General features: G+C 41.8%; 1 protein-coding gene across 1 annotated transcript in view; it reads left to right on the top strand.

Annotated features, from left to right (window-relative positions):
* Positions 1 to 20,565, top strand: part of LOC136101315 (transmembrane protease serine 11E-like) — a 39,075-nt gene extending 18,510 nt beyond the window's left edge. The window contains exons 4-10 of the mRNA XM_065837359.2: positions 966 to 1,033; positions 4,194 to 4,357; positions 13,202 to 13,240; positions 16,308 to 16,503; positions 17,708 to 17,967; positions 18,737 to 18,879; positions 20,404 to 20,565. Of these exons, the coding sequence (XP_065693431.2) occupies positions 966 to 1,033; positions 4,194 to 4,357; positions 13,202 to 13,240; positions 16,308 to 16,503; positions 17,708 to 17,967; positions 18,737 to 18,879; positions 20,404 to 20,565 (1,032 nt within the window). The remainder of the gene's footprint in view (positions 1 to 965; positions 1,034 to 4,193; positions 4,358 to 13,201; positions 13,241 to 16,307; positions 16,504 to 17,707; positions 17,968 to 18,736; positions 18,880 to 20,403) is intronic.
* Positions 20,566 to 25,108: the final 4,543 nt, after the last annotated feature.

Below are 25,108 nucleotides of genomic sequence, written 5' to 3'. Positions count from 1 at the left end.
CACTGTCTCAGACTGATGACGCAATCCTGAGACAACGTTCAGCCTAAAGCAGGATGTGGCTAAGTAGTCACTAGCAAAGATGTCATCTGGGGATTGATTCCTTATACTCAGAAGTTATGAGTCACAGATTTTTGATTTCTGATGAGAATTGCTTGATAATTTCCATAACATGTGGAGCAATCACAAGGTGTTATTTGAGATCATTGGTAGATTCATTTTTGCATTTCTACAGGACTGAGGGTAAGTGCTGCATCAGAAAGGGCCTTTACAAGAGAGGCTCGGTGCAGCACAGAGCACAGCATGTTATATCGGTTCTGTCAGGGTAGACCTTCTCACTCTCTACAGCTACCTGAAAGAAGGTTGTAGTATGGAGGGTTTTGGTCTCTTCTCCCAAGTAACAAGTGATAGGACAAGAGCAAACGGCCTCAAGTTGTGCTGGGGAGGTTTAGGTTGGATACTGGGAAACCCAGAAAGGGTTGTCAGGCATTGGAACAGGCTGCCCAGGGCAGTGGTGGAGTCACCATCCCCGGAGGGGTTGAACAGATGTGGAGATGAGGTTCTTAAGGACATGGATTAGTGCCAGGCTTGGGTTAACAGTTGGACTCCATGATCTTGAGGGTCTCTTCTAACCACTATGACTTTATGACTCTAAGATTGCAGCAGTGCGATTCAAGGATGTTTATAAATGTCCCTCATTATGCCTGGTAGTGGACTAGACAGCACACTGATGTACTTCTGGGATATTTATAAAAATTAGTTAACTTTTTATGATGTGCCTTAGGCCAAATGGGAAACAATTAGGAAAAGCCTGTGGCAAATGTTTTCCAGAATCTGGGCTGGATTGCATTTCTTGTCTCTTTTCTGTCAGTTTGTAACTGCATGTGGTTTTCTGAATGTTCCTTCCAGCAACACATCCCTTTCCCTCCCTTTTTTGTCGTTAACTAGTATTTTTCTTTTTTCAACAGATTGACAAGACATTTCACAATTCCATTTTAAGGAAAAAATACATCAGTTCACGCTTAATCAGAGTGAGGTACGTGAGTTAATAAATGCACAAAGCTGAGATACAATGAAATGATCACCAAGCCCAAGTAGAGAGCTATTCAGTCAGATTCAGTGAAGTGTATTTTACATAAAACCAAAGCATAATCTCCAGTTAAGCATGATCTTATTCTGAACCACGCTCTCCTTTGTGCTCAAACCTTTAGCAAGCTTTAGCTAATAAAGCACATCTAACTTTAGCTATTAAAAAACAAAAGGCATTTTCAAAATTATTTCCTTCACTATGATGCAGATGTCATTTTGCTTCTTGTGTTGCTGCTGTGCTGGGCTTGTCAAGTGAAACCCAAGTGTGGCTGTGCTCATTTGGAAGGTCCCGTTTGTTACTGTTGCATCTCACAGAATGGGCAGAAGTAGGTGCCTGTGGGACAGTGGCAGTACAGCAACGCTGTGATAACTTGATAACTTTGGTGTGCTCCCAACCTCCAGCTGTTTACGACGTGGGATTCCCTGGAGTGGTTCGGGTTTGTCTGTTTAGCAGCCCTCGGTGGAGTTATCTTCCAAGGACCTGTCCAGTCTTCCCTGGACTCCTGAACTTCGTGCACTTCCATCCTTTAGTGAGGAGCTCCTTGTGAGGAGCCACCTTCTTTGGATCAGTTGATGGCCCCTAGTTCTTGTGCTGGAAGAGGCAATGAAAAGTTGATCTCTATCCCTCCTCTCCATGCAATTAGTGGTATCGGGCACTCCCATCACATCGCTTTTCTCTCCTCTACCCCATCAGCTCTACTTTTTTTTTGTGTGTGTGTCAGTTGAAAGTCCCAACCTGCTCAGCCATTCCCTGCAGGAGCTGTTCTTTGTTCACCTTGTCACCCTGCTCTGTTTCAGGTCTGCTGTTCCTGCTTTTGAAATGAAGAAGTAAGACCTGTGGTTGGGATTATAACTGCACAATTATTTTTGTTCTCTCTTATCACTGGCAAATGAATAGAGAATACCTGCTGTTTTATTTGCATTTTTGAGCACTGTTGAGTGCTGATAGTGACATTTTTATTGAACTGTCTATTGTAATACTACAGTATTGTTCACGAGCATCCACTGCTTTCCATGTGAACCTTGAATGTCTTCACAATCAGACACTAAAGCTGCCAGACTAATGATAACAGCCTTGAGAACTTATTCTCATGAACGTATTTCTCCTTGTTCTTCCAAGGTTTGTGAAATCCTGCCTCCTGCCCTACCTTAGCTGAGCCCTTGGTTAGGCAAGTCACTAAATTATTTGAATGTAGCTTTAGGAATGTTTGTACACATGGACTAGGGTGGTTTAAGTGTAGACAGGATGGTTTAAGAATGTGAGAGGCCAGTCCATAGGGAGAAGTAATATCCTTCATTCCTAGTTGTTCCCAGGGACAGACCGAAGTACTTGCTGTGATGTTTGCTGTGTTGGATGGAAGACGTGCATGTGCTGAAACTTGTTTGCTTTTAGCAAATGTGCAAGCTTTATGCATGTTTAAGTGCCCAGACTGCAAGCTCTTTTAAGTAGGGTAATTTGTTATGGATTTGCTCGCAAAATTTTTGGTGCAGTGTAAACAATACGTTACTAATAATGCTAATAAACTAATAAAGAGAGAAAAAACCTTGACTTGGGTGTCTTTTGGCTCTGGACCTTTGCTATATAGTGAGTTATTCAAGGCAGGTTGTGCCAAGGTGAGGGTTTTGAGAGGTGTGGTGAGCTTGCAAGAGTTGACATGGTAATTCCAGTGTGGCACAGGACAGGAAGAGGAGTGGGGGGAGAGGTGAGGGAACACCTCAGAAATGCAGAGCAACACCCATGGTAGGATCAGATAGTATCTGGCAAATAAACGGAGTAGCAATCATGCTGAAGTTGGCACTAGGGGAGAAAACAGCCTGTTGGAAAGTTCACGTAGAGCTACATGACCTCAATGATGAGGTCCTTGAGGCAAGGAACATGTCTTTCTGCTCAGCTAAGAAACACTCAGCATGCCTCAGTGTGATAATAACAAATTTTGGTGTGTGATTCCTTTGTGTATAAGCTACCTGCCTTCTGTTTTTAATTTTTTGTTTTTTCCTTTTATAATTACAAATTTCCAAGGTAGTGACATATAAGTGGAAGATCTTCTCTATTCCTATCTGAATGATGCTTAAGATGGAGCAACCTGCTTTTAGCTCGTCCCCTGTATGCAGTCAGAGCAATTCCACCTGTTGTGGGTTGTGTTATTGCTGCTTGACTCAGGTAGGAAGAGGCAAAGGAGACAAGATTCTCGGTGAACTCTCATCTTTAACGTATAATGACCAAGGATGAGCTGCCTGCAAGCACAGTGTAAGATTTACTATGCCAGGTTAGACTTGTCGATGTTTGTAGTCTAACATTCAGTCTCTTGCAGTTTCTGATGCTCTACTGAGTGAATGTAGTCCATTATATATTTCTTTTTTCCTTCCTTTTATTTTCTGTGATCTTACATGAGCTTTGCAGTACGCACTTCAGACTGTGGAACTGTGTGTCCCAGCATGGATGATGCTTGTTCTTTTCAGTGAGATGTTAAATGCCTCTTTTTTTGGTCCATCTCCTGAACTGTGATAAGTAGATTGTGGATATGCTGCTGAATTTTGTTTATTGTTGTATAACATGAGGTTATGAGTCACATTCTCTCAAGAATGGCTGAGCAGATCCTCTGACTCCACACGAGGTTGCAGTGGTAGGATTGGACTGTGTGATCTCTCCTCTTTCCTCAACCACCTTTTTGATGAATATTGGAATTTTTTCTTTTGTGCATATACAGGGCCTTGGTAAGGCCTGTCTAGATACCATTAACCATCTGCCTGGTGTTTCTGAAGTGCTGTCTATCTGGCTTTTCACTGCAATCAAATCAGTTCATTCCCTGCTGCTCCTGTGTCCCTAAACCTGTGGTTGGTGACTGCTTTTTAGACTCCAGGAGTACAGTGTTGGTCTGGCCATTTGTTCACAGAAAGCATCATGCAGTCTTCTAACATAACACATATTTGACCCTTCAGCTTTTGTTTGGTTGTCTTTTGCCAACTCCTTCTCTCAGAAATGTACGAAATTTTCAAAAATGTATCCAATCTTTTGTAACATTGCCATTGCTAGAGAAGCTGAGATAAAGACTAAGAGATTAAGGAATGGGCTGAAGGTAACCAGACTGTGTTTTGTTGGTTTGTAGCCCAGATGCGGATGGTGTGATGGCAGAGGCTTTGCTCACATTTTGGTTCTCCTCCACTGATTCCAGAGAAGCATTGCGAGAAAAAGTTGAAAGGATCTTACGGACGGGCCTGAAAAAATACACTGGCCCCCTGCGAATAAATGTCAGATATTCTACCATCTCAAGTAAGTATACTACATCTCCCAAAGCAAGCTCTTGCCCTTTTCTGATTGATGGGACATGACTTTTCCCTTTTGATGGTGGCTGTTGCGAGTCTGAATGACAACCTCCTTGCTCATTAACAAAAGTGGCAATGTATAAACTCCACCTAAGGTAAGGATTAACAGCAGCTGTTGCTTTGTGGCCTTTTCTGTACAGCCTTACCCTCCCTCCAGACTGCAGTACCAACCTTACTAAAGAGCAGGACCCTAGGTCTTGCTTTCTCTGAGGAGCCTGAAGGTGCAGCAACTATGTTCGGGTGACAGTCTTTGTAGGGAAACAGCAAATGGACTGAAAGAATAATCTTTGGTGAGGGGGATCAAGATCCTTGCAAATTCCCTGTGGGAAGGGGAAAGAAAGGGAGAATGGTCTTCAGTGTCATTTCTCAGCCCTTTCTTCGCAAAGCAGACCTGTATCTGCAGGGTATGCAAAGTGACAGCACTATGTTTTTGATGTAGTGAATTACCAAAGAGACACTGAAAGGTGAGTTTCCCATTGCTTCTACACTCCTGATGTGTTAGAGGATTTTTGTGCAGGCTTAGACTCTTGTCTCTAGAAATGGCTCAGCCTCAGTTTACATATAGTCAGCATCTTTTTTGGTGGGGTGCCAGACTTGTCAAGAAAGAATTGCTAGTCAAAAGTAAGGCACAGATACTTGCTCTGTTTGGTTTTGCAGACCTTATGCTTACCCTTAGCACAAAGGTGACTGTCTAGCACATGGGTGGGTCCTTTCTGCTTGCTTTTCTATATGAGACTGCTCAACCCAGCAGGGATCTACAGAGGCTTGGACAGCTGTGTTGAGAGAACAAGAACCCTGGGCTACATTCCATACTGGACCAGGAGCAACCTCTTGTTCTGCCTCTTGGTGCTTGAAATGGGCAAGTTGCATTGTGGTAATGCAGTGAAACTCAAATATGAGCTGTCACAGACCCATCACTTCTTCATGGGCCAACCGGTCTTCCTCACTGGAATGGCTTAGGATAGGTGACATCCCTTTGGACAAAGAATCACCAGTGTTATTTTATACTCTAGTAGTTCCTGTTCATCAAAGAGCACATGGAATTCCTCTCAGAAATAGTGTGAGGGCATCAACCAGAGAGATTCAAAGAGATTTGGTGGTTGTTGGTTTTGTTTGTTTTTAAGACAGGCAGGTTGTGATTTAGTGAATTTTGAAGCTTTAAATAAAGAACAAAATTGCAAGGATACAAAAATGCTTGTTAGGAAAGGACTGTGATCTTCATGTTGAGTTATCTGATTAGCTGCTTTTTTTTTTTTTTTTTCAGTCTGGTAAATGTGCGAAGTGACTCAAAGCTGGTTAAGTTGACCTTCAGCTGCACCAGGGCTGCTACAGTTTTTAAACTAGCAACTAGTGAACTAATTAGCTGATATAATTGAATCACAATGTTTTCATTAAACACTTGGTCTCAGTAAAAGATGGCATCTCTCTGTTAATTTGATGAAGCTGTATGATAAACTTCCTGTTGCTTTTCTTGGCTCTCTCGGCCTAACCATAAGACACTGACTACATAAGTCTGCTACTCAGGACAGGACTAGCATTGTGCAATCGTTCCCTGTGACATGAAGGAATATAAACAAAACCTTGCTGTTCCTAGGAGATGACAATAAAAGATCCCATTTGGATCTTTTTCTGGTGATAGGATTTCATAATTTTGCACACTTGCTATTTTATCACATCTGTACTATTAAGCTTCTACCTTTTTTGGAAAAAAAAATGGACTAATAAAATACTGTCAGTTTAGACTTTATCCCACCTTTGTTGTGAATACTCAGCATTTAGGCTTAGGCTCCTGCTGATGCTGCTGTTTAAGAAACCCAGGCTGACTCAAGTGAGGAGTATAGAATGGAGGAGATGCAGGTCTCAACTTAGAAATTTAATCTCCTTCCCCACACCTGGGAGTAGTGACAATTTTCAATAGATCCTGGAAGGCAAGGGGGGACCTAGAGTTTGCATTTCTCACTTCTCTATTCCCTCCTGAAATATCCCATGCAACATCAGTATTTAAACCAAGGCAAGCTAAGAAACCCTAGATTTCTTCTGGGCTCTGCAGCACTTTTAAAACTTCTGCTTCATTCTAGCTTTGGTTTTGCCAACTGGAGTCCTTGTTTATCTTGAGGCAATCCCAAAACGTTTTCTTAATGGCTTGTAAAAAATAATTAACCTGTTCATTGTGATCACCTTATCAAAAAATTCTAACTTGGAAGATGTGATATGACTTAGTTTAGCTAAGCATAACTAGCTGAACAAATCCAGGTCAGGCTCTTATTTACATTGCGTGCTAGGAGGGCCAGATAAGGAGAACCTCCTTCAGTCTTCCTCCTAGGATCTAATCATCTTGTTGCTCAGCACCATGTCCCAACTTGCACTTCATTCAAAAGTATTTGCTTTGGGGATCAGCTCCAACAAACTCCTGCAAATTGAGTCCAGCCTTGGGTTCTTTGGATGCAGTTCAGGGCAACAGAACAAACCTAAGTAGTCTGCTGGCCCATGGGTAGAACTTGCTTGTCTCTTCATTCCTGAGGATTGGCAATGAAGGGGGGATAAAGCCTAAACTGACAATGTTTTATTAGTTTGGTTTTTTTTCCAAAAGAGGTAGAAGCTTGACCATACAGATGTGAAAAAATGACAAGCATGCAAAACTGAATGGAAGAAAGCAAAATAATATTGCCTGTGTTTTGTATCATTGCTAAACAGTAGATCTTCTTAACATAATGCTGCAAAAATACATTTGTATTGGGGTATCTTTGGATGTGCTATTACTGAATTCTCTTCCTGCCCCTGGCCTAGGACAGAGCTGTCTCCAGACATCCACTGTACCTGTGACAGAAAATGGGAAGTGATAAGTATCTCTGCACTTGTGTCCAAACCCCACTGGAAGCCCAAGTATTTTTCAGTGGAGAATCAAGCCAACTAAGTCCTGTGTTCTCTGAACAGCAGTGCAATGGCCAGCAAAATGAGATATCAAAGTTGGGTGACTTGGAAACACCCATGTTTGTCCCCTCTATGGTTCTGGCACCAAAGAGATCTCCTGCAAGGCTGATTTTTTTTCTTAATTTTTTTTTTTTTTTTTGCCCAGGGTGTCTTGGTTAGAAGTAGAGTCACCTCAGAGCCTGGATCCCTGTTAAGCAAAGTGTAGAGCAGCTTGCCAGACTATTTCCCTCTGTCAGGTAGGTTGGAAGTCTCCCAAAATGTATTTTTGGGAATGTATTTCTGATGTCAGAAAGAAACTGGTTGCAAGAACACTGGCACTGTTCAAAGTGAGTAGGAAGTTATTCCTACCTGTAACACAGCCAAAGGTTCTGACTGTGAACAATGAGTCATGAATTGGTTTTGATCAACAAGTCAGCTGTTATTATTTCTGTTTATCTGGCATCTGAGGCTTGCTAAAGCTCCTTACAAATACAAAGTACAGGACCTAGGAGATAGATTTTTCACTTCTTTATCGAATCTTCTTTGGGAGACACACAGATGAGTGTCTGACCTGGATGACTGAGGAATGTTTCATCTCAAATAATGTATGTAGCAGTGTGTTTTTTTTGCACTTTAAAAGCCACCACAGCAGCCTGGGGGAATGGAACAGGACATGCATTTGCACATTGGGAAATGCAGCAGAGATCTGACGTTCCTCCACTTTGGTGCTATTAGTTTAGCATAAGATGGTACACTTCAGTGTTTGCAACAGTCTGCAGAGGCTGACTGAAATGGGATGGACTGAAATGTATTTTTAAATTATTATTTTTTCAAGGATATGCTTGTGATAAAGGAATTAAGCAAGAAATAATCCTGGCCTGACCTAGACAACCCAGATAAGTTGATTTAATTAATTTCTTCACTCAGTTCTTGTTTCTCCCCTTCTCTGCCTTGCCTGCAGAGGTTGCAAGTCAATTGGGTTGCCCCTGCTGTAGTAGGACCTTGAATACAGCTGTGGTATGAGTGTAGGTCAGGAATCACAAAATGGTTGGAGTTGGAGAGGACCTCTGGAGGTCATCTAGTCCAACCCACCTGCTAAAGTAGGTTTGCTAGAGTAGATTACACAGGATCGTGTCCAGGTGGGTTTTGAATGTCTCCAGAGAAGGAGACTCCACAATCTCCCTGGGCAGCCTGTTCCAGTGCTCTGGCACCCTCAAAGAAGTTTTTCTTCATAATCAGGAGGAAAAATAATGCTAAAAACTGTAGCAGCTTGGATACACACTACAGAACTGGTAACACAGTTTTCCATGCAGATGCCTCCTTGGGCTGCAGGCTGCCCAGCTGGAGAAGCTGTGAGGATGCTGTGAGGTGTGGACCTCCGTCCATCCTTATGGACGGAATTCAGATGTGGTAGATATTTTGCCATCTTTCAGGAAGCTTCTGCATTTCCTTTCAGATATAGTTTATGAAACGTGGCTGAACATCCTGCTCTGAAGGACTGGTCTGATTCCCATCTCACCCCAGGACCTCAGGCCTTCATGGTCTTTAATGTCATTAAATAATAAAATGTAACTAAAGTGGCTATAACTATTATCGCCACCTCTGTCTGAACTGGAGGGCAGGTGTACATCCCTCTCAGCTGCCCAGTTTGGTGACCTACTAAAACATGCCAGAGATCCCTTTTTGCTCATATGCACTGTTGTTACCCTAAATAACACTCAGCTGGGTGAGCCCCTGTTTCTGATGCAGCTAAGAAGTCTATAATTTTCTCTCTTTTTGAGGAAGTTGTGATTAAAATGTGATAGTGGGGAAAATACTTCCTTTGCTCTGTGGTGCATTTCACAGAGCTGTGTTTCAAATGCATGTCCAAGAATGTCTTACTAGTACTGAAGCACATACTTCTTATTTCTTTTGTGTGTGTGTGTTTTCAAAATTCTTTCCTCCTGTCATACCCAATTTATGATAATCTCTACCTTGCCTTCGCTGTGGGGAAAAAACAACTCAAGATGTGGGAACTTGATATGATAGAGGATGGAACGCACAGTTTGCCTTTGATGCTACCAGTTATGACTATATATAGACAATCACAAGTGAAAAACCTTACAGAAAACATTTCTTGTGGGAATCAACATCTGTGAAAAATGATGTAATTGAGTAAAGCCGTACCAGATGTTTAGAACATCTTTAATTTTGCAGCCATCTCTGGCCTTTTCCACACTGAAAATGCATAATATCCCCTAATTTTGCATTTGCTTGCCTTTCTTGAACTACTTCAATATAATGTCTGTTCCATTTATGTCACTGGGAGTTCTGCCTGTTATTTTCCTTTTAATATCAACACTGGCCTCTGTGGCTAAAATTGAATGAGGCAGTGGACACAAGATGAATTCTTCTGGTGCAGTGACACTGAGAGATGTGGCAAAGCGAGCACCTTTTTCAGTAGGAATCTCTGAATCCCTCAGAAGTGGTCACATTTGCTAAGCAGTTATCTGTGAACCTACAAACATTTAGATGGTTGCCAAAAAGATCTATGGGCTTTGGGCACTGAACTCCCTTAGAAATCCTTGTGCGAACTAGCTATTACATAGAAACAATTACCAAAATGAAGATGGTTTCCTGCTCTTGGTTACTACCTGTTTCTTTCCATGTTTACTCAAACACATACATTGTTAACTGCATTAGCAAAAGTAGTTGGCCACTTGGAGAACAGAGCTCTCTTCTGCAAGATGGAATCCCTAAACCGCATTTCAAGAGATTTCTGTGATTTTAATTTAAACATTAGTTTTCTTTTTCAAGTAAGGCAAGCTTTAATTAAATAGCAAGTGCCATTTTACAGAGAGGCAATGAATGTTCAGGTTGAACTTGTTTCTTGTTTACAATGGAAGCCTGAACACTGTTTTCCTAAATGCAGCCCAAACAACTATTTTTGCATGTGCTGTATGTGGCTGGGACAAGATATGACATTTTAATTGTTACTAATTGATGCTTTTTCTTGGTAATGCAAACAACTAGGGCAACTAGTAAATGAGCAGGGCAGAAAAATTGTCTCTCATGCCATACAAGTGATTGCTTCAAGGCAGAGCTTGCAACACGTTGGCTGGTACAATATGAACAGCTATGCTCTTGCCCAGGCCAAAAGTGGTAGATTAGTAACGACTGAAGCCAAACCCCTAATGAGGTAAGCAAGTAAGCAACATGATTTTTTAGCAGTATCATGTAACCCAGAGCGCTCTCTGCTTCTGATGGGATTGATTATGGGCTTGGCTTATATGAAAATCGTGCCAGTGAGGTCAGGTTTCCAAACACGTACATGTGCGCTAGGTTTGGGACCCTGGTTTTGAGTCCTGTGTATTGTGCTCTTAATTTCACCTGTCCTGATCTGCACAATGGGTTCCTGGTTCTGTTGCCAGGCAGACTTGCTTTCACCTCTTAAAAACTCTTTATTTTGAGGTTTTATCTGTGATGTTTTCTTTGGTATACTTTGCATTCCAGCTCCTGGTCTGGGATACATGCTCAGGGTGTTGTATCTGGCAGATCTCTAAAGCGAACGCGGCATTTAATTTATTAAAAAGTGTCACTGGACTTTTTCCTTCAACAGTTAGGAAGCAGGAGAGTACATTGGCTGTGTAGTCTCGATATATTACAAAATGCATTAAAATTCAAAGCTGTACAGATATCTTATTTAAGACTTGGCAGTGTATGTGTGTTTAAGTCTTGTTCCTCCAAATACACACAAGTCGCTCAAGCTGGAAGCAATGCATACAGCTCAGAGCAAGATTTTGCCCTTGTGAGGTTTGCACTTTTTTTGTAGGTGCCTCATAAAAAGGCAAACAGAGACATAGACAGGTGGCTGGCAGAACAGCCGTATGACTCACAGCAAAACTCCATGCAGTGAGAACATGCCAATCGAATTGCTTCCGGCACTGCGCTTGAACGAGCTGCTTGCTCCTTTTGTCGTCTGCATGAGCTTTGCAACATACTGTAAGTATTAATAATTGACTGCAGGCTTTATAATTAGGCATTGTGAGGTAAAGGTCTCTCCACCCAGAGAAGAGCTAAAAAAACATTATTATCAATATTGCAATTGAAGGCAAAAGGTGCTCTTTCATTGTTGATTAACATTTGTTGGATTCTTACCAGTTTCAAGATATAAAAATATTAGAATGGCCCAAATGCTGAGCTGGTTCTGAAGGTGGTATGAATTTCTAGGAAAACCCTGGATGCTCATCATAGCTGAAATAAACAAGTAGGGCCAGATTTTTCAAAGCCCTTCTTGCCAATATAAACATATCAGTGAAGTAGTCAAATCTTTAGCACAGCTCAGCACCCTTTTTTCTTTTTTTAATCCTCATTTTAATCCCTTTACTGGCCTAGATTTTTTACTGTCTGGTAATATTACATCTTGATATTGGGGATCTTGGCCAACAAGTGACTGTGTTATCCATGGAAATTCATAGAATACAACTGCTGTTCTTTCATAGGAATTGAGAAAGTACATGTGAGCATTTTTACTGAAAGGGGACTTCGAAGTTATTGCTTGCCCACGAGTAAACCTTATTTATCTTTACTATGGGAACTATTGCTGTTTATAGTTAATAAGACTGTGTTGCTACATAAATGTCCAATTATAACTCATCTCCCATTCTTACAAAATAAACTAGCAGACGCATATGCGTATGGCATCCCTGGCACTGCCTTTCCTCTGTATCACTCCCCGCAGTCAAGCCGTGCACATGCTGGAGTTCTGTTTGTTTCCTTTTTCTAGCATAATCTGCATAATGTCATTAAGAAATGAATGAGTACATGTCTAGTAATGGTGGATTGCAACCATGCAATTCATCCTGCATACCAGGAGGAGTGCCAAGCCCACAAGCAAAACACAAGTGACAGAAGCGCAATAGGTGACAGGGATGAGCCAGAGCCCTTTGCTTCCCAAAGAGATTGCTCCTGGCTTGGTGTGGTTTTGGGTCAAAGTCGGGATATTGTTTTGTGTAGCTGCAAAGAGAAAAGAGAAATTAAGTAAGTGGGTAAGGACAGGGATCTGCTGAGAATAGCTCTCCAGCTGCAAAATGAGTTGTGGATGCTGCATGAGAATATAGAAATAACCTAAAAATTGTTTTGTGTGAGGGGTGTTTTTTGGTTGGTGGTTGTTGTTGTTGTTGTTTTTAAATTTTATTTTGACTGCTGGTAACTAAAATGGTAGCACTAGTAAAACAGCATTCTGGAAGAAGGGGGATAGACTTATACCTTGAGCCAATGCTTGTTACTGTCAGCACAAGCATATTGTCTTGTCTGTAAACATCCAATGTGCATATTAAAGCAGGGAATGCATGGCTAAAACCTCCTGTGCCATGCAATAAATAGCTATTAGTTATCTCTCGTAGTGTAGCGGACAACCTGTTGCTCAATAACATAGGAGAGAGTGAGCCACTGCTCTTGTAAACTGTCGTTGCTGCAGTAAAGTCAGTGCCTTCTGGTCCTGAAGATGGCATGGAGTGTCAGAATCCCCTCTGGTCCTCACTGGTGAATTCTACAGAAAAAACAAGGAACTTGAAAACTTTACGCTGTAAAAGTTTCTTCCCAACAAAATTGTGGATTTTGGTTAATACGGGGCTTGTTTTGCCTGTGCTCCCCTCTGGAAATGTCAGGGGACACCCTGTGCCTACTCCTCGGAGGATGCTGGCTGGAGAAGAGCAAGCAGGACCACAGAAGGCAACAGCCAGCACAAGAACATGGCCTTAGTGTGAAATTCCACTGGTTTCCCTCTCAGACCCCTCAGCTGTAGCTCCTGTGGTGCCCTGTATCCATGTAGCTTTTGGGGGGGATACCCAAATCATGTCTCTGTTGTCCTGGCCTGACTCTGACTGTTTATCTGTTTCAGATGTGGAGGCGAAAAGAGCAGAAGCCCTCTTCAATGACAGTAAGTGAGGGCTTTTAAAGCCTGGGCAATCTCTAACTGTTTTAATTAGCGTTAGTAGTCTCTGAGAACTTTTTCTGGCCTTTAAAGACGTTTTCTCATCCTCCTGTTTAATGAATGCAACCTTGTACTTCACACAGGTGAGTGGTGTGCTTAGAAATTGTGCTCAGTCATGGGGAAGCCTTTTGTTTGTGTCTTCTGGGATGTTTAGGAGAACTGATATAACTGGCTTGAAAATAATGTTGATAGGTTGAAAATCCCTTCTAGAAAAAGTCTACATGCATTGCTGAGCCCCCCGCTCGTGGAGGTTTTTTGGGAGGTTTTGTTTGTTTTGTTTGTTTGTATGTTTCCCCAATATCTGCAGTTTTTATGAGAAAAGAGCAAACAATGAGAAAAGTGTGAGTGCTGAGGGCACCGTAGAGATTCCCAAGGTTGGGCAGAGAGAAGACATGTGGGTCCTGCTGTGTCGGTGCCTCCAGCAGTGCTGGTGTGGGAGATGGAGGGTGCAAATTAAATGTAAACCCCACCATCTAGGAGACAGAGAATGTAGCCAGTGAGGGCTGAGCATTGCAATGTTCAGGACACTTGTTTATTTACCAAACTGATGCTGTTGGTAGCAGGGAGAGGTTTTACACTGCATATTTGGACACGCAAAGACTAAGTCATGTTTCTCCATGAAAGCTGTTCCAGATGGCTCCAAGGTGTACGTAGTAAAACTGAGTGAGCAAGGGCTTCCAATAAATGAAGGAACTTAATCCTTTGGGCTAGTTGGCTGCTCTAATGTGTAGGCACAGCAACTCACTGGAAGGTGTACTATAGTGTGCTAAAGGTAAGGGAGTCCTTATCAGGGATTGAGTACATTGTATATTTGAGCAGATTGTATGTATGTTATAAATAGATTAGAACCTGTATTTAAATAGAATACTTTAATCCTGCTTGCGCAGGGCAGACACCTTATCTTGTGTCTCTCTGATGTAAAGTATTAGAACTGCATCTCAGAGCAGCAACTGCAGAATCTGGTTCATATATGTTTGTCCTCGATGCTGTAGCATAATAATTAATCTCTGCCTTGTTGCTTGTTCTAAGGGGCAAGGTTTAGACCTGGCTGGGTACCAGCATGTTATTAATTGGTGCTTTAAGGACAGCAGCCTAGCAAAGACCACTGACATGGCCTGTGAGTGAGAAGTGCCCCAAAAGCTGGTAGGATTGGGCAAAGGCAGAAGAGTTTGGAATAATCGCTCCCAGAAACTGGGACTATGTCATTTTCTTCAGTGTGCACTGGAAAGAAGGGAAGGGACCATAAGGAAATGTATAGAAGTTACATCAGCCTGTGATTATAATGAAAATGTTCTGGATTTTGGCATGGCTAGTATCATAAAATTGTTCCTTATGGAAATAAAAGGCAATATGATTGGTCTTCTGAAGGTATTGCTGTAGGAGTTGAGGTAGTTTGTTTTAGGGATGTTTTTAAGCTTTTTGAGGAGCAAGTCAGCTTGTTTGGAGACTGAATAGTCACAAAAAGCCATTTTTGCTTGCAATTTGGGTTTCTTTTACCTCTGGGAAGGTTTGATCTGTTACTTAGCCACAGGCTGCCTAGTAATGGCAGGTTAAATAACATCACTTTGGGTTGGTTTTAGGTGCTGGTGTTCTGGGGCATTGATAGAACTGTGAGTTATTCCCTGTGTTTTCAACACTGACTGGTCAGAGGGTTGATAGGATTGTGCAGATTTAGGAGCAGTAATTGAGTGTTGCCAAGAGCTTTCAGGAGGGAAGCATGCTAGTGCAGACACTCTTATCAATTCCGATATGTTCTCCAGTTTTCCTTCCACATGGAAAGTTTCAAACAAGTAGCTGTATCTTTAGATTTCACTGATTTCCTTCATTGTGGTTTTAAATCTCAGAACAAAGCAGACTCTGCTGAACGCATGAGCTTCTCAGTATTGCATGACTATTGTTTTTTCCCCAAATTTATGAACAGTTTTTGATTGGCTGTGTTATTGCTGCTGCTTTTGAATACAAGGTACAGTTAACATAACCTTGTGCAGATCCTAGCAGAAAGGGGCAGAGGTTATACTCTGCGTGGCTCCAGTGTTTTGCTGCTGAGGACTCCAAGGGCCCCGAGGCTGGCGTCTCTTCAGTGATGTACAACCCATTTCTGCTTTGTCCCCCTCTGGGTCACTGGAGATAGGCAGTGCAATGTTTTGGATGGTAATGTCACTATGCAAATAATTCTTAACTGTCCTTTTCAATGGATTGGGATAGTCCTGTCAACTTTATCCTAATGTCTAGCTGAAATCGGGGCATGGATGAAAACTAGTGGGTCTTGGTCCAGGTAAGATGGATTTGATGCTGTTGGCATGGGAGAAGACAGCTGAAGCAGCTCTGTCTGTCGAGGAAGCTTCTAAAGCTACTGGGGAGCTTCAGCTCCTCCTGAATACCCTGTGTTTAGTGGCTGAAACCATGGATATTTTCATTTCTGCTCTCTGGGTTTGGAGTATGACACTTTTTGCCATGGATGCACAGCATGCTGGAGGTATCCATGCCTTAGTCTCTGGCTTGGATTAGTGTGATGCTCTTTGCCTGAAGGGCCACTTGCAGACTGGTTTGCAATGTGCAGCTGCCTGTTTCCAAGTGACATCTTGCTGATATAATCTGCCTGCATGCACGGTAAAAACCCATGGCTTGGATCATTCTCATCTCAGCTTTTTGTCTTGTTCATGTTTCATCATAATGACAAATTATCTGGGGCATGAAAGTTGGCAATCCCTGTATTTGGGAATGGTACTGGGTGAATGGTGAAGGGTTTGATTCCTGATTTGGGCTGCTCATACAGCTAAGCCTGAATGATTCACCATCATGGCTTTCCATAATAGTCAGTTGTTCATTCAGGCTTGTAACAGAAGGGGTTGTGCATGAGGATCCCTGATTTGAGGGGCTGGTGGAAGGTTTGTTTTCTCATTGATGTTAATACTGGTCAGAGAACCTAAGTGGTGTGTAATTTTACATGTTTCTGGCTGCCCTATTTAATAAACAGGGGAATAACTAATACGCTCTTTCTCCTTTTTGACAGTCTGTGGGTTACGGCAGAATAGATCGGTCAAGTCAATGGCAAAATCGTCATCATTGCGAATAGTCGGAGGATTGTCTACTGCAGAGACTGGCGACTGGCCATGGCAAGCTAGTTTACAGTACAACAATATCCATCGCTGCGGTGCAACGCTCATCAGCAATACATGGCTTGTATCTGCAGCTCACTGCTTCAGAGAGTAAGTTCCCAGCTTAGGGAGAATCTGCAGCAGAATGTGCCTCACATGTATCAAGTTAGAATCATAGAATCATTTCAGTTGGAAAACACCCTCTGGATCACAGAGTCCAACCATAACCTAACCTAACTCTAGCACTAAACGATGTCCCTAAGAACCTTGTCTAAACGCCTTTTAAACACCTCCAGTGATGGTGACTCCACCATTTCCCTGGGCAGCCTGTTCCAATGCCTGACAACCCTTTCCATAAAGAATTTTTTTTTTTCTGATATCCAACCTAAACCTCCACTGGCGCAACTTGAGGCCATTTCCTCTTGTCCTATCACTTGTTACTTGGGAGAAGAGACCAACACCCTCCATGCTACAACCTCCTTTCAGGTAGTTGAAGACAGTGATAAGGTCTCCCCTCAGCCTCGTTTTCTCCAGGCTTAACAGCCCCAGTTCCCTCAGCCACTCCTCATCAGACTTGTGCTCCAGCCCCCTCACCAGCTTAGTCACTCTCCTCTGCACTCTCTCCAGTACCTCAGTTGTGTGGCTTTCCAGATTTGTAGTACACCCCTGACTCTTTCCAGGGGAACAATTTTCTGCCTTGGAGGAGAAAAGTCAGGGTTGAACAGACTTGTCAGTTGTATCTTTTAATGAGAAATTAAAGACTGACTTTTTGGAGCAGAACTGGCAATTGTGTAAGTGGGAATCAAGTCATTTGGCATATTCAGCCAAGAAATGCAGAAAAGGTAATGTGACCGAAATGGCAGAGCATTTGTTTCCTGTTGCACAAAACATTTCTAAAGGTGTTACAGGTAGGCTGCTGCCAGAAGTTTTAATCTCACATTCCTACCCCTCCATTCAGCCACGCACTCCCAGCCCATTTCTGTTTCAAGTGTGAAAACTGCAGAGCTGCAGGGCATGCAAGATGGAACAGCTGGTTGAACAGATAATTAACAGGCAAAAAGAGTAAAGGAGATGACGAGTTTTCTAGCAGAAGGAGTTTTTGATTACACACTGCAGCCACACAATGGCTAGCCTGGGGGCAAGGAGTAGGGGAGGAGTATGAGACCACATTTGAGGAGGGAGTGCAGGATTGCCCTCCTCTAGCAGCAACCTACAATTAGGTGGGACACAGTATCATGGAAAGTGATGGATGCTCACCAAGTTTAAATTCTGTAATACTTATATTTACAGCTTACAGTACTCTTACCTTTTTCAGCATGAGTCACCCTCAGAAGTGGACTGCTACTTTTGGAGCACTTCTGAAGCCACCAGCCTTGAAACGATCAGTCAAGACTATTATTATTCATGAGAAGTACCGCTACCCACAGCATGATTATGACATTGCACTTGTGCAGCTCACGAAACAAGTTGAGTTTACGAGTAGCATACACCGTGTTTGTCTGCCTGAGCCATCTCAGACTTTTCCGTACAATATTTATGCTGTCATCACAGGCTGGGGAGCACTTACCAATGACGGTGAGTCCTGAGTCTACCAGGCAACCCATATGTTGCAAGAACAGCAGCTCTAAGCTGCTGCTAAACTGACATGACTTCTGTAGCCTTATGTTGTATGGCAGAGTCTAATTCTTTGCGTATAAGAAACAGGTTTGTTTAATAGTGAGCAGCAGTTTCTTGCTCTAAAATTACACTGGACAAAGAGCTACTGAAGCAGAAAACAGGGAGAAGACCCTTCTCTTTTTCCAGCCTGTCCATTTCATATTCTAAACTCTTAATACAGGTAGTCTAGCCATGCACGTGTTACTGAAGCACCTAAGAAAATATTCTCCCAGCCCTAGCGAGAAGCTACAGGTAACTCTGCGAGCTTTCAAGAAAATGTGCAGAGTGAGCTGCAGATGGTGACTTGCCAAAGCTCATGCTGTTATCAGCTGCATTAGATTCAGCAACTGAATGAAGATATCTTCATTTTGTATCACCTGCCTAAATGGCTAGGTAATTTGCATCCCACAGTTTTGTATGGAACATCTATGGCATATATGGTGTTACACTTTAGGCGCTATGTACCATGTAGTCATTACTTCTGTCTTACTGATACAGTTCCTAAATGAGACTGAGTGTGTGTGCACATTTTCCTTCATGGCTTAATTTAGAGAGAGCAACAAGCAAAACCTCCATATTAAACTGAGTTAAGCTGGTCCTCCTTAAGAGAACATTAAACGCTCTTCCTGTATCTTAACCCCTGCAAAGTAATTCTGTTGGTAAATTCACAAACTATTTCTTCCCTCAGGTCCGACTCCAAATGTTCTCCAGGAAGCAACAGTGAAACTTATAGACTCAGACACTTGCAACAGAGAAGAAGTGTATGATGGGGACATAACACCTAGGATGTTGTGTGCTGGATACTTGGAAGGAGGAGTAGATGCTTGTCAGGTAACTGTAGCTGAAAATTAGAAAGAAATACTGTTTTAATCCTGAGTCGAGTATCTGGTCAAATAAATATTAACTGGTAGTGTGTTAGTCCTTTACACAGACGCAGATCAAACAGGGATTAGGATGTAAAATGAAATAGCGTTTAGTACACATCATTTAACACATAAACCCCATACTAAGAGAGTTAAGTTAGTATATTCACAATTAAAACCTTTCATAGAATGAAATGAAATTCTTACTATGTAACTCAGAATAGATGCTACAAGCCCATTGGCTTCTCATAACATCTTGTGTGAAATCTAAAAAATTTGTTTGCAAAGTGGTATGACAAGACATTGACAGAGATAGTAAATGCCAAAACAGTAAACAAGAGCTAAAAACTACATTACTCAAGTGGCCAAGAGCAGACATCTGTACAGCTGGGAAGGAAGAAGATGAAGAACGTAGCAATTAAACTGCCAGCAAAAATGCACAATCACTCAATGGAATTAAATTTTGGATTAGATCATCTCACAATAGATCTCTGTTATGATATGATCCTGGTAACAGACATGGATCAGTGGAAGGAAAACTGTCTGAAAGAATAAATATAAGGAAGCTAGGTGTAAATTCAATGGATAAATGCATGGTTCAGACTGGCGAATGTCGCAAGGAAATGCTTATGTTCAAATAAAAATATTTCCATAATAATAACCTTGAGAAAGGTAATTTCTATTACGTTATTTCTAAAGAATGTACTCAGAAGCACTGGTTCAAAACAGATCCCTTCTAGAATCCCGGATGTACACATTTACGCCCAAAGCAAAACTCCTTGTGGAATAAGTCTGGGGGCAGCTCAATTCCTCTGTTCCTGCCTGGCTCAGCACTGCAGAGACCTGGACTGAAGGGTGCAGCTGCTGGTTATTTCAGTAAAGCATTTTGGTGGAAGATGGGGAATTTGGGCTGTTGCAAGAGGATTGCCTTTCAGCCTGTGAGGTTTCCCATTTAACCACGTAATATCATGTAATGCAGTGACCTGTATCTGAATTCAGCCTTTGAGAGTGGCAAACATCTGAAGTAGATAGTGTCTAATAAGAAGACCAAGTTCCTGACTAAATCCTTTTTGAAATGTAATGGCTGCGAGTGACTAAAAGAATTTGTTGAAAGGATAGTTGTTACTGTAAAAAACAAACTAGGATGTTAGGTGGGCTTACCAACACGCCAGGTCAGTTTAGGTTGCTGTATATATTTGTGTTTCCCTACTATGTATGAGGGAAAAGAAAAGGCAGGTGGGGAGCAGTATTTCACAAAAGGAGTTTTGTGTTCCCCCCCCCCCCCCACCCCCGCCAAAATTAGGAAGAATACTGTAAAACCACACAAGACAGATCAGGGGGTCGAGTTGCAGCAACAGCCTGGATTCTGCGTGAATCGCAGCTCTTGAAGTACTGCTTGCTTTCTTCTCTTATTGGACACACCTCATGTTTATGGAGAGAATTACATTTTCTCTTCTGATCAATTAAATCTTTTTTTCCCCTCTTTCTCTAGGGGGACTCTGGGGGACCACTGGCTACTCCAGACTCCAGAATGATGTGGTACCTTGTGGGAATAGTGAGCTGGGGAGACGACTGTGCCAAACCAAATAAACCTGGAGTTTACACACGAGTAACTTATTTCCGTGAGTGGATTACCTCAAAAACTGGCATCTGACTCCAAAATCAGAAAAGGGATTTAACTACATAGATTATGTGTAACTCCCATTTGTCTCTAATCCTGAAAGGTTATTTTTTTTAGTACATATATTCCGATGTAGGTTGAAGCAACCTTTGCCTGCAGCAAGTGCTATCTTTGCTGTCAGAGATCCTAACCCCTTGTGAATTTATATTAAACTTATGAGATTTCTTGCCTCATTTTGAGTCTCAAAACATTCTCACTTACAATAAATTACAAACTGATGTCATTAAGCTAACATTTGAAAGCTACCAGTTTACCTGCTTTGTAAATACAAACATTTTCCAGGAAAAAAAATAATTCTTCAGCCACAGCTGAGGTCTGAAGCTGAACATTCTTCCTGCATTGAAGCAAATGTTGTCACAGCTGTGTTTCTAGCATAACGAACCCTTAATTTTAATTCTTGTTAGAGACTATGATCTGCACAGACTACAGCAGAGACCCTGGACGCTCACTCTGCTCAGTGGCCTTGATGGCAGTCAGCAGTGGATCAGCTAGGACTCAGCATATCCCCTAGCTAAGGAAGAGGAGAATTTTTGTGCTTGCAGTAAGTTAGAAGGCACAATATAAAAGCTTGATGTTCTTTTGAAGCACATTTTTAACAGAAAAATTTTGGTGGACTCTGGAAGGTTCAAGTTACTCGAAGGTGCTGTTGTTGAAGCGCCCTATCACAATGCTGTGCTGCTACCTCTGTGCCAGCTCCCTTCTGGACCTACTCTGTTCAACTCAGAACATGCTTTAAGATCCAGAGACACAAGTTCTACCAAATTTGTTTGTAAGAAATGTGTCCCCATGAACAACCTTGCTGGAAGGAAACCTGGCATTTACATTTGTGCTAATGGAAAAATAAAGATTCACTGCAAATAAACTGAAGAAATAGTATGCTTTTCCAAGGGCATGCCAGCCAGATAAAACCATCTTGTTGCAAAGAAAGCAAATAGTAATAAACTGGCCTGCTTCACTGATGAATTAATCTCTGCCATGAGTGAATATGTTCCTGTCTTATGAGGCTGGAGGGTAATTTCGCATTAAAAAAGTCAAGATAAGTACTTCAGAGTAAATGCAATCCTTATACATGGATTAAGCACTTTTCCTACCTACAAGTGTGATGTTCTGTGTGTTGCTGGTGATGTCACTGTCGCTGTCCCGTAGAGCCCATGCCTTTGATATGATGATCCAAAGTGTCCCTCCAGCACTGTCTCTGGCAGTCCCTGGCCACCGGGCTGCTTCAGCTGCAAGTCTAGGACTCACAGGAGCCCATACGAGACACAAAAGAAGCTGCAAGCCCCATAACTGAACCCACGACAGCTGAAAATCTCTCAAAATTGTGTTCTGCCTTCCCTTCTGCTTTGGATTTGGGGCTCTGCTCAGCCTCCCTACTGTGCCAGCTCTCCAACCATCAGCATCCCTGGGAACGAGATGCTCAGCATTTCTTGAAAAATTACCTGCTGAATCCAAAGCCTATATAAGGATGGAAAAGCCTGTGCTGAAGTCTCAGTGGTGGAGGAGAGGGTTGTGTTATTACACACAGAATCACAGAATGTGCTCCTTCCAGTCTTTCTATGTATTTTTTGAATTTTGGTAAAAGACAAGATGCCTTATCTCAGAAAGAAATTATCGAAGGTTTTAGTTTAGTTTTTGTTTTGATATAGTAGTATCTTTATTCTGATTTTCCATGTCCATTAAAAAATTAAAAAAGGATCTTGAGACAGTTAGGAGGATAGTTAGATGCAGCAAATCTGTTTCCTTAATTTATTGTTGAAGTTTTTAATTTATGCACTTTTGAGTTGCTGCTATTTTTCAACTAAGAACTTACTCTGGGTCATGTTCAGTTACAAAATAGAAACTTAATAGAGATTTGGATTAGGTCACCTAGAAACACTGGTGTCTTCTAGTGTTCAGGTCCCCCTTTTTTGAAAGCATCCTTTGGGGGGAAAAAAAAATACATCTAGTTTTTGTGCCTCTCATTGCTTCAAAAGTGAAAATCGTGGCAAGTGTCTGTCATGAATTGCAATTGAAAGAGAATAGCAGTTTGCTTTCATAGATAGCTAAGGCTTTGTTTTGCACTTAAATCTGTTTTTTTGCCTACAAAATGGAGGGGCAGCAACAAAAGGGTGAAGGCCAAATTAGATACAACCTCTATATACTGGTTCCTACCTCACACTGCAAGTGACTTGTATATATAATACCTTTAAAATGAGAAACGGGGCCTTTATTTCAGATTTTCTCATGAGAAGCCAAACAGCCACAAGGCATGTGGGAGAATGCCTACCTTACTCAGGGAGTCCTGAGCCAGCCAGATGCACTTTTCTTCACAAATTTTTTAGCAAACTGTCTGGCCTGGGTTTGTCTTACACTCCATGTCAGTGTTTTATTTATGAAGACTCTGTTTTTCTGCCCTAGAATAAAACAAAGAGTATATTGTGTGATTAAAGATTTTTAAAAACCTTTTATTATTGTTGGTGTTAAGATTTAGCAAGGATTCAAACAATATAAAGGGAATATGTTTCATAACATTAAATGTATTTAAAAACAATTGCTCTTTTTTGTCCTTTTTTTTTTTGCGTAATGATAACTAAGCTAAAAATTTATATGATTGAAAATAGATTAATCTGTCTTATTTTGACCTAAGACTAACCTAAAACTGCAGTGCTTTTTTGTTCATCCTGCCTCCCTCCGGACCTGTTTTTCTTTAACAGTGGTTGGAGCTCTACAGATGTTTCAGCAAAGACAAGGTGGGACATTGGCTTTTCTAAAATACGCAAAAGGTGAATTTTAGCTAATTTTAGTGCTACACAGATTTGATTATGGATCTGAAGCTTCATCCAAGAATCAACCACCTTGCTTCTGGCCTTGGAAAAACTTGTAAGTGGCATTCCCAGCCATCGGCTGTAGGGAGCAGCTGATTTACCAGTTCTCCTGAGATGTTCCAGGCAGATTTACAGCATCCAAAAATGTGTTCCAAAGTTCTGGTTATTCAAATCAGGTTGTGTGAGGCTTGCCAAAAGCTGATTTTCAGCCTGGAGCACAAGGTGGAAAGAAATTAGAGGCTGATTGTACAAAGTGTGATCATGTGAGGAGGTCTGGTTGAATGCCATGAAGCTGTCACTGGGATTCCTTGGGTGGGTAAAGCTTGTAGAAATTTCGCTTCCCTATCTGCTGTTCCTGTTAACAAATCAGAAGAGCTGAGAGCCAGAAGTTATCATTTAACTCAATGAATATTTATCTGTGAGCTTCCAGCCTGTGTTGGAGATGCATGTGCATAGAAGAGCTGGTGCTTGCTTTTGGAAATGCGTTCCTGCGTGTGTCAGTGTGGAATCGGCTTAGGTAATCGGTGCCTCTGTTTATCTGGATCAGGTTTTTAAGAACATTGTTAATGTGGTTTCTAGGAAGGTGTCGCTGGCTAGAGCAGCCTTAAGTGACAAGATCCCTTGGCCCACCCCACTAGGAAGCTGAAATCCTCTTAAACATGCCACCCAAGCACTCCCACACCTCAAGTTCTGCCAAAAAGTGGAGCCGAAACTTTTCCAGTCAGGACTGTGCTGCTGTCAGAGCCAATGGCAAGCCACAGCCTGGGACAGGGTGTCTGGAAAACCATGGAAGGAGCATTGTTCATGTGGATTTACAGTCACTTCTGCACTGGCCTGCATGCTAAACTGAATTGTGTAGGCCTTGGTGCTTTCAAATAACACATGGAGTTTTGTCTTTTAATTTGCTTAGTAACTAAATGAGACAAATAAATGCATCCTCCAAATCCCTGCTCTGGAGTCCCCAGTCAGAATGTGAAATTGTACCTGGAAATTAAAAGACTGGGAAAAACAAAACAAAACAAAACCCACAGCTGTGGAAGTGGCTGGGATTTCCCCCAGCAGACGGAAAGGAGATTCACAGCTATATCAGCTTCAGCTCCTTTTGAAAAGACTGGCTCTAAAGTTGTGTTTGATACCTGTACATAGAGCGAACATATGGCAGCGCACATCAACTGAAGTCAGAAGGATTTTGGGGCTTGAGTCCAGAAGTGGTGGTGTTTTCCTGTCCAGGTATAGCTGACTTGAATATGGTATAAATTTGGAGCTCAGAACTTTATTTCTTTATTGATTTATTTAACCAAATTTGAAAGAGGTTAGGGTTATGTGTATTTTTTAAACAGGAGGCTATTGGGGAAAAAGTCAGATGGCTCCAGATATTTCAGATTTTGCAGTCTCGGAAATTAAGAGAAAAATCTGTATGTTTTTTGATTTGGTACCACCAACCTAGAGGGCTTCTAATTGAAGCATTTGGGAACTGGTTTCTTTGGCTTTTTGGGTAGACAGAATCTGACCACTTTTATGTGTTAATTTATCTTACAATGCCTATGTTCACACATTCAATGATGGTTAGTCTTTGCTTTATTACTGCTACATTGCTAGGCAAGAATTAGCCGGATATTGTCTCCATTTAGGCAAAGGACTTTTCAGTATTCACTGTTATTATGCAAAATCTGTTTCATATGAGATGAAGTGACCGTTATCTAAAAAAAAAA

Source organism: Patagioenas fasciata, chromosome 4, assembly GCF_037038585.1.
Source record: "Patagioenas fasciata isolate bPatFas1 chromosome 4, bPatFas1.hap1, whole genome shotgun sequence".
NCBI classification, from domain to species: Eukaryota; Metazoa; Chordata; class Aves; order Columbiformes; family Columbidae; genus Patagioenas; species Patagioenas fasciata.
This window is presented reverse-complemented; position numbering and strand designations above follow the sequence as displayed.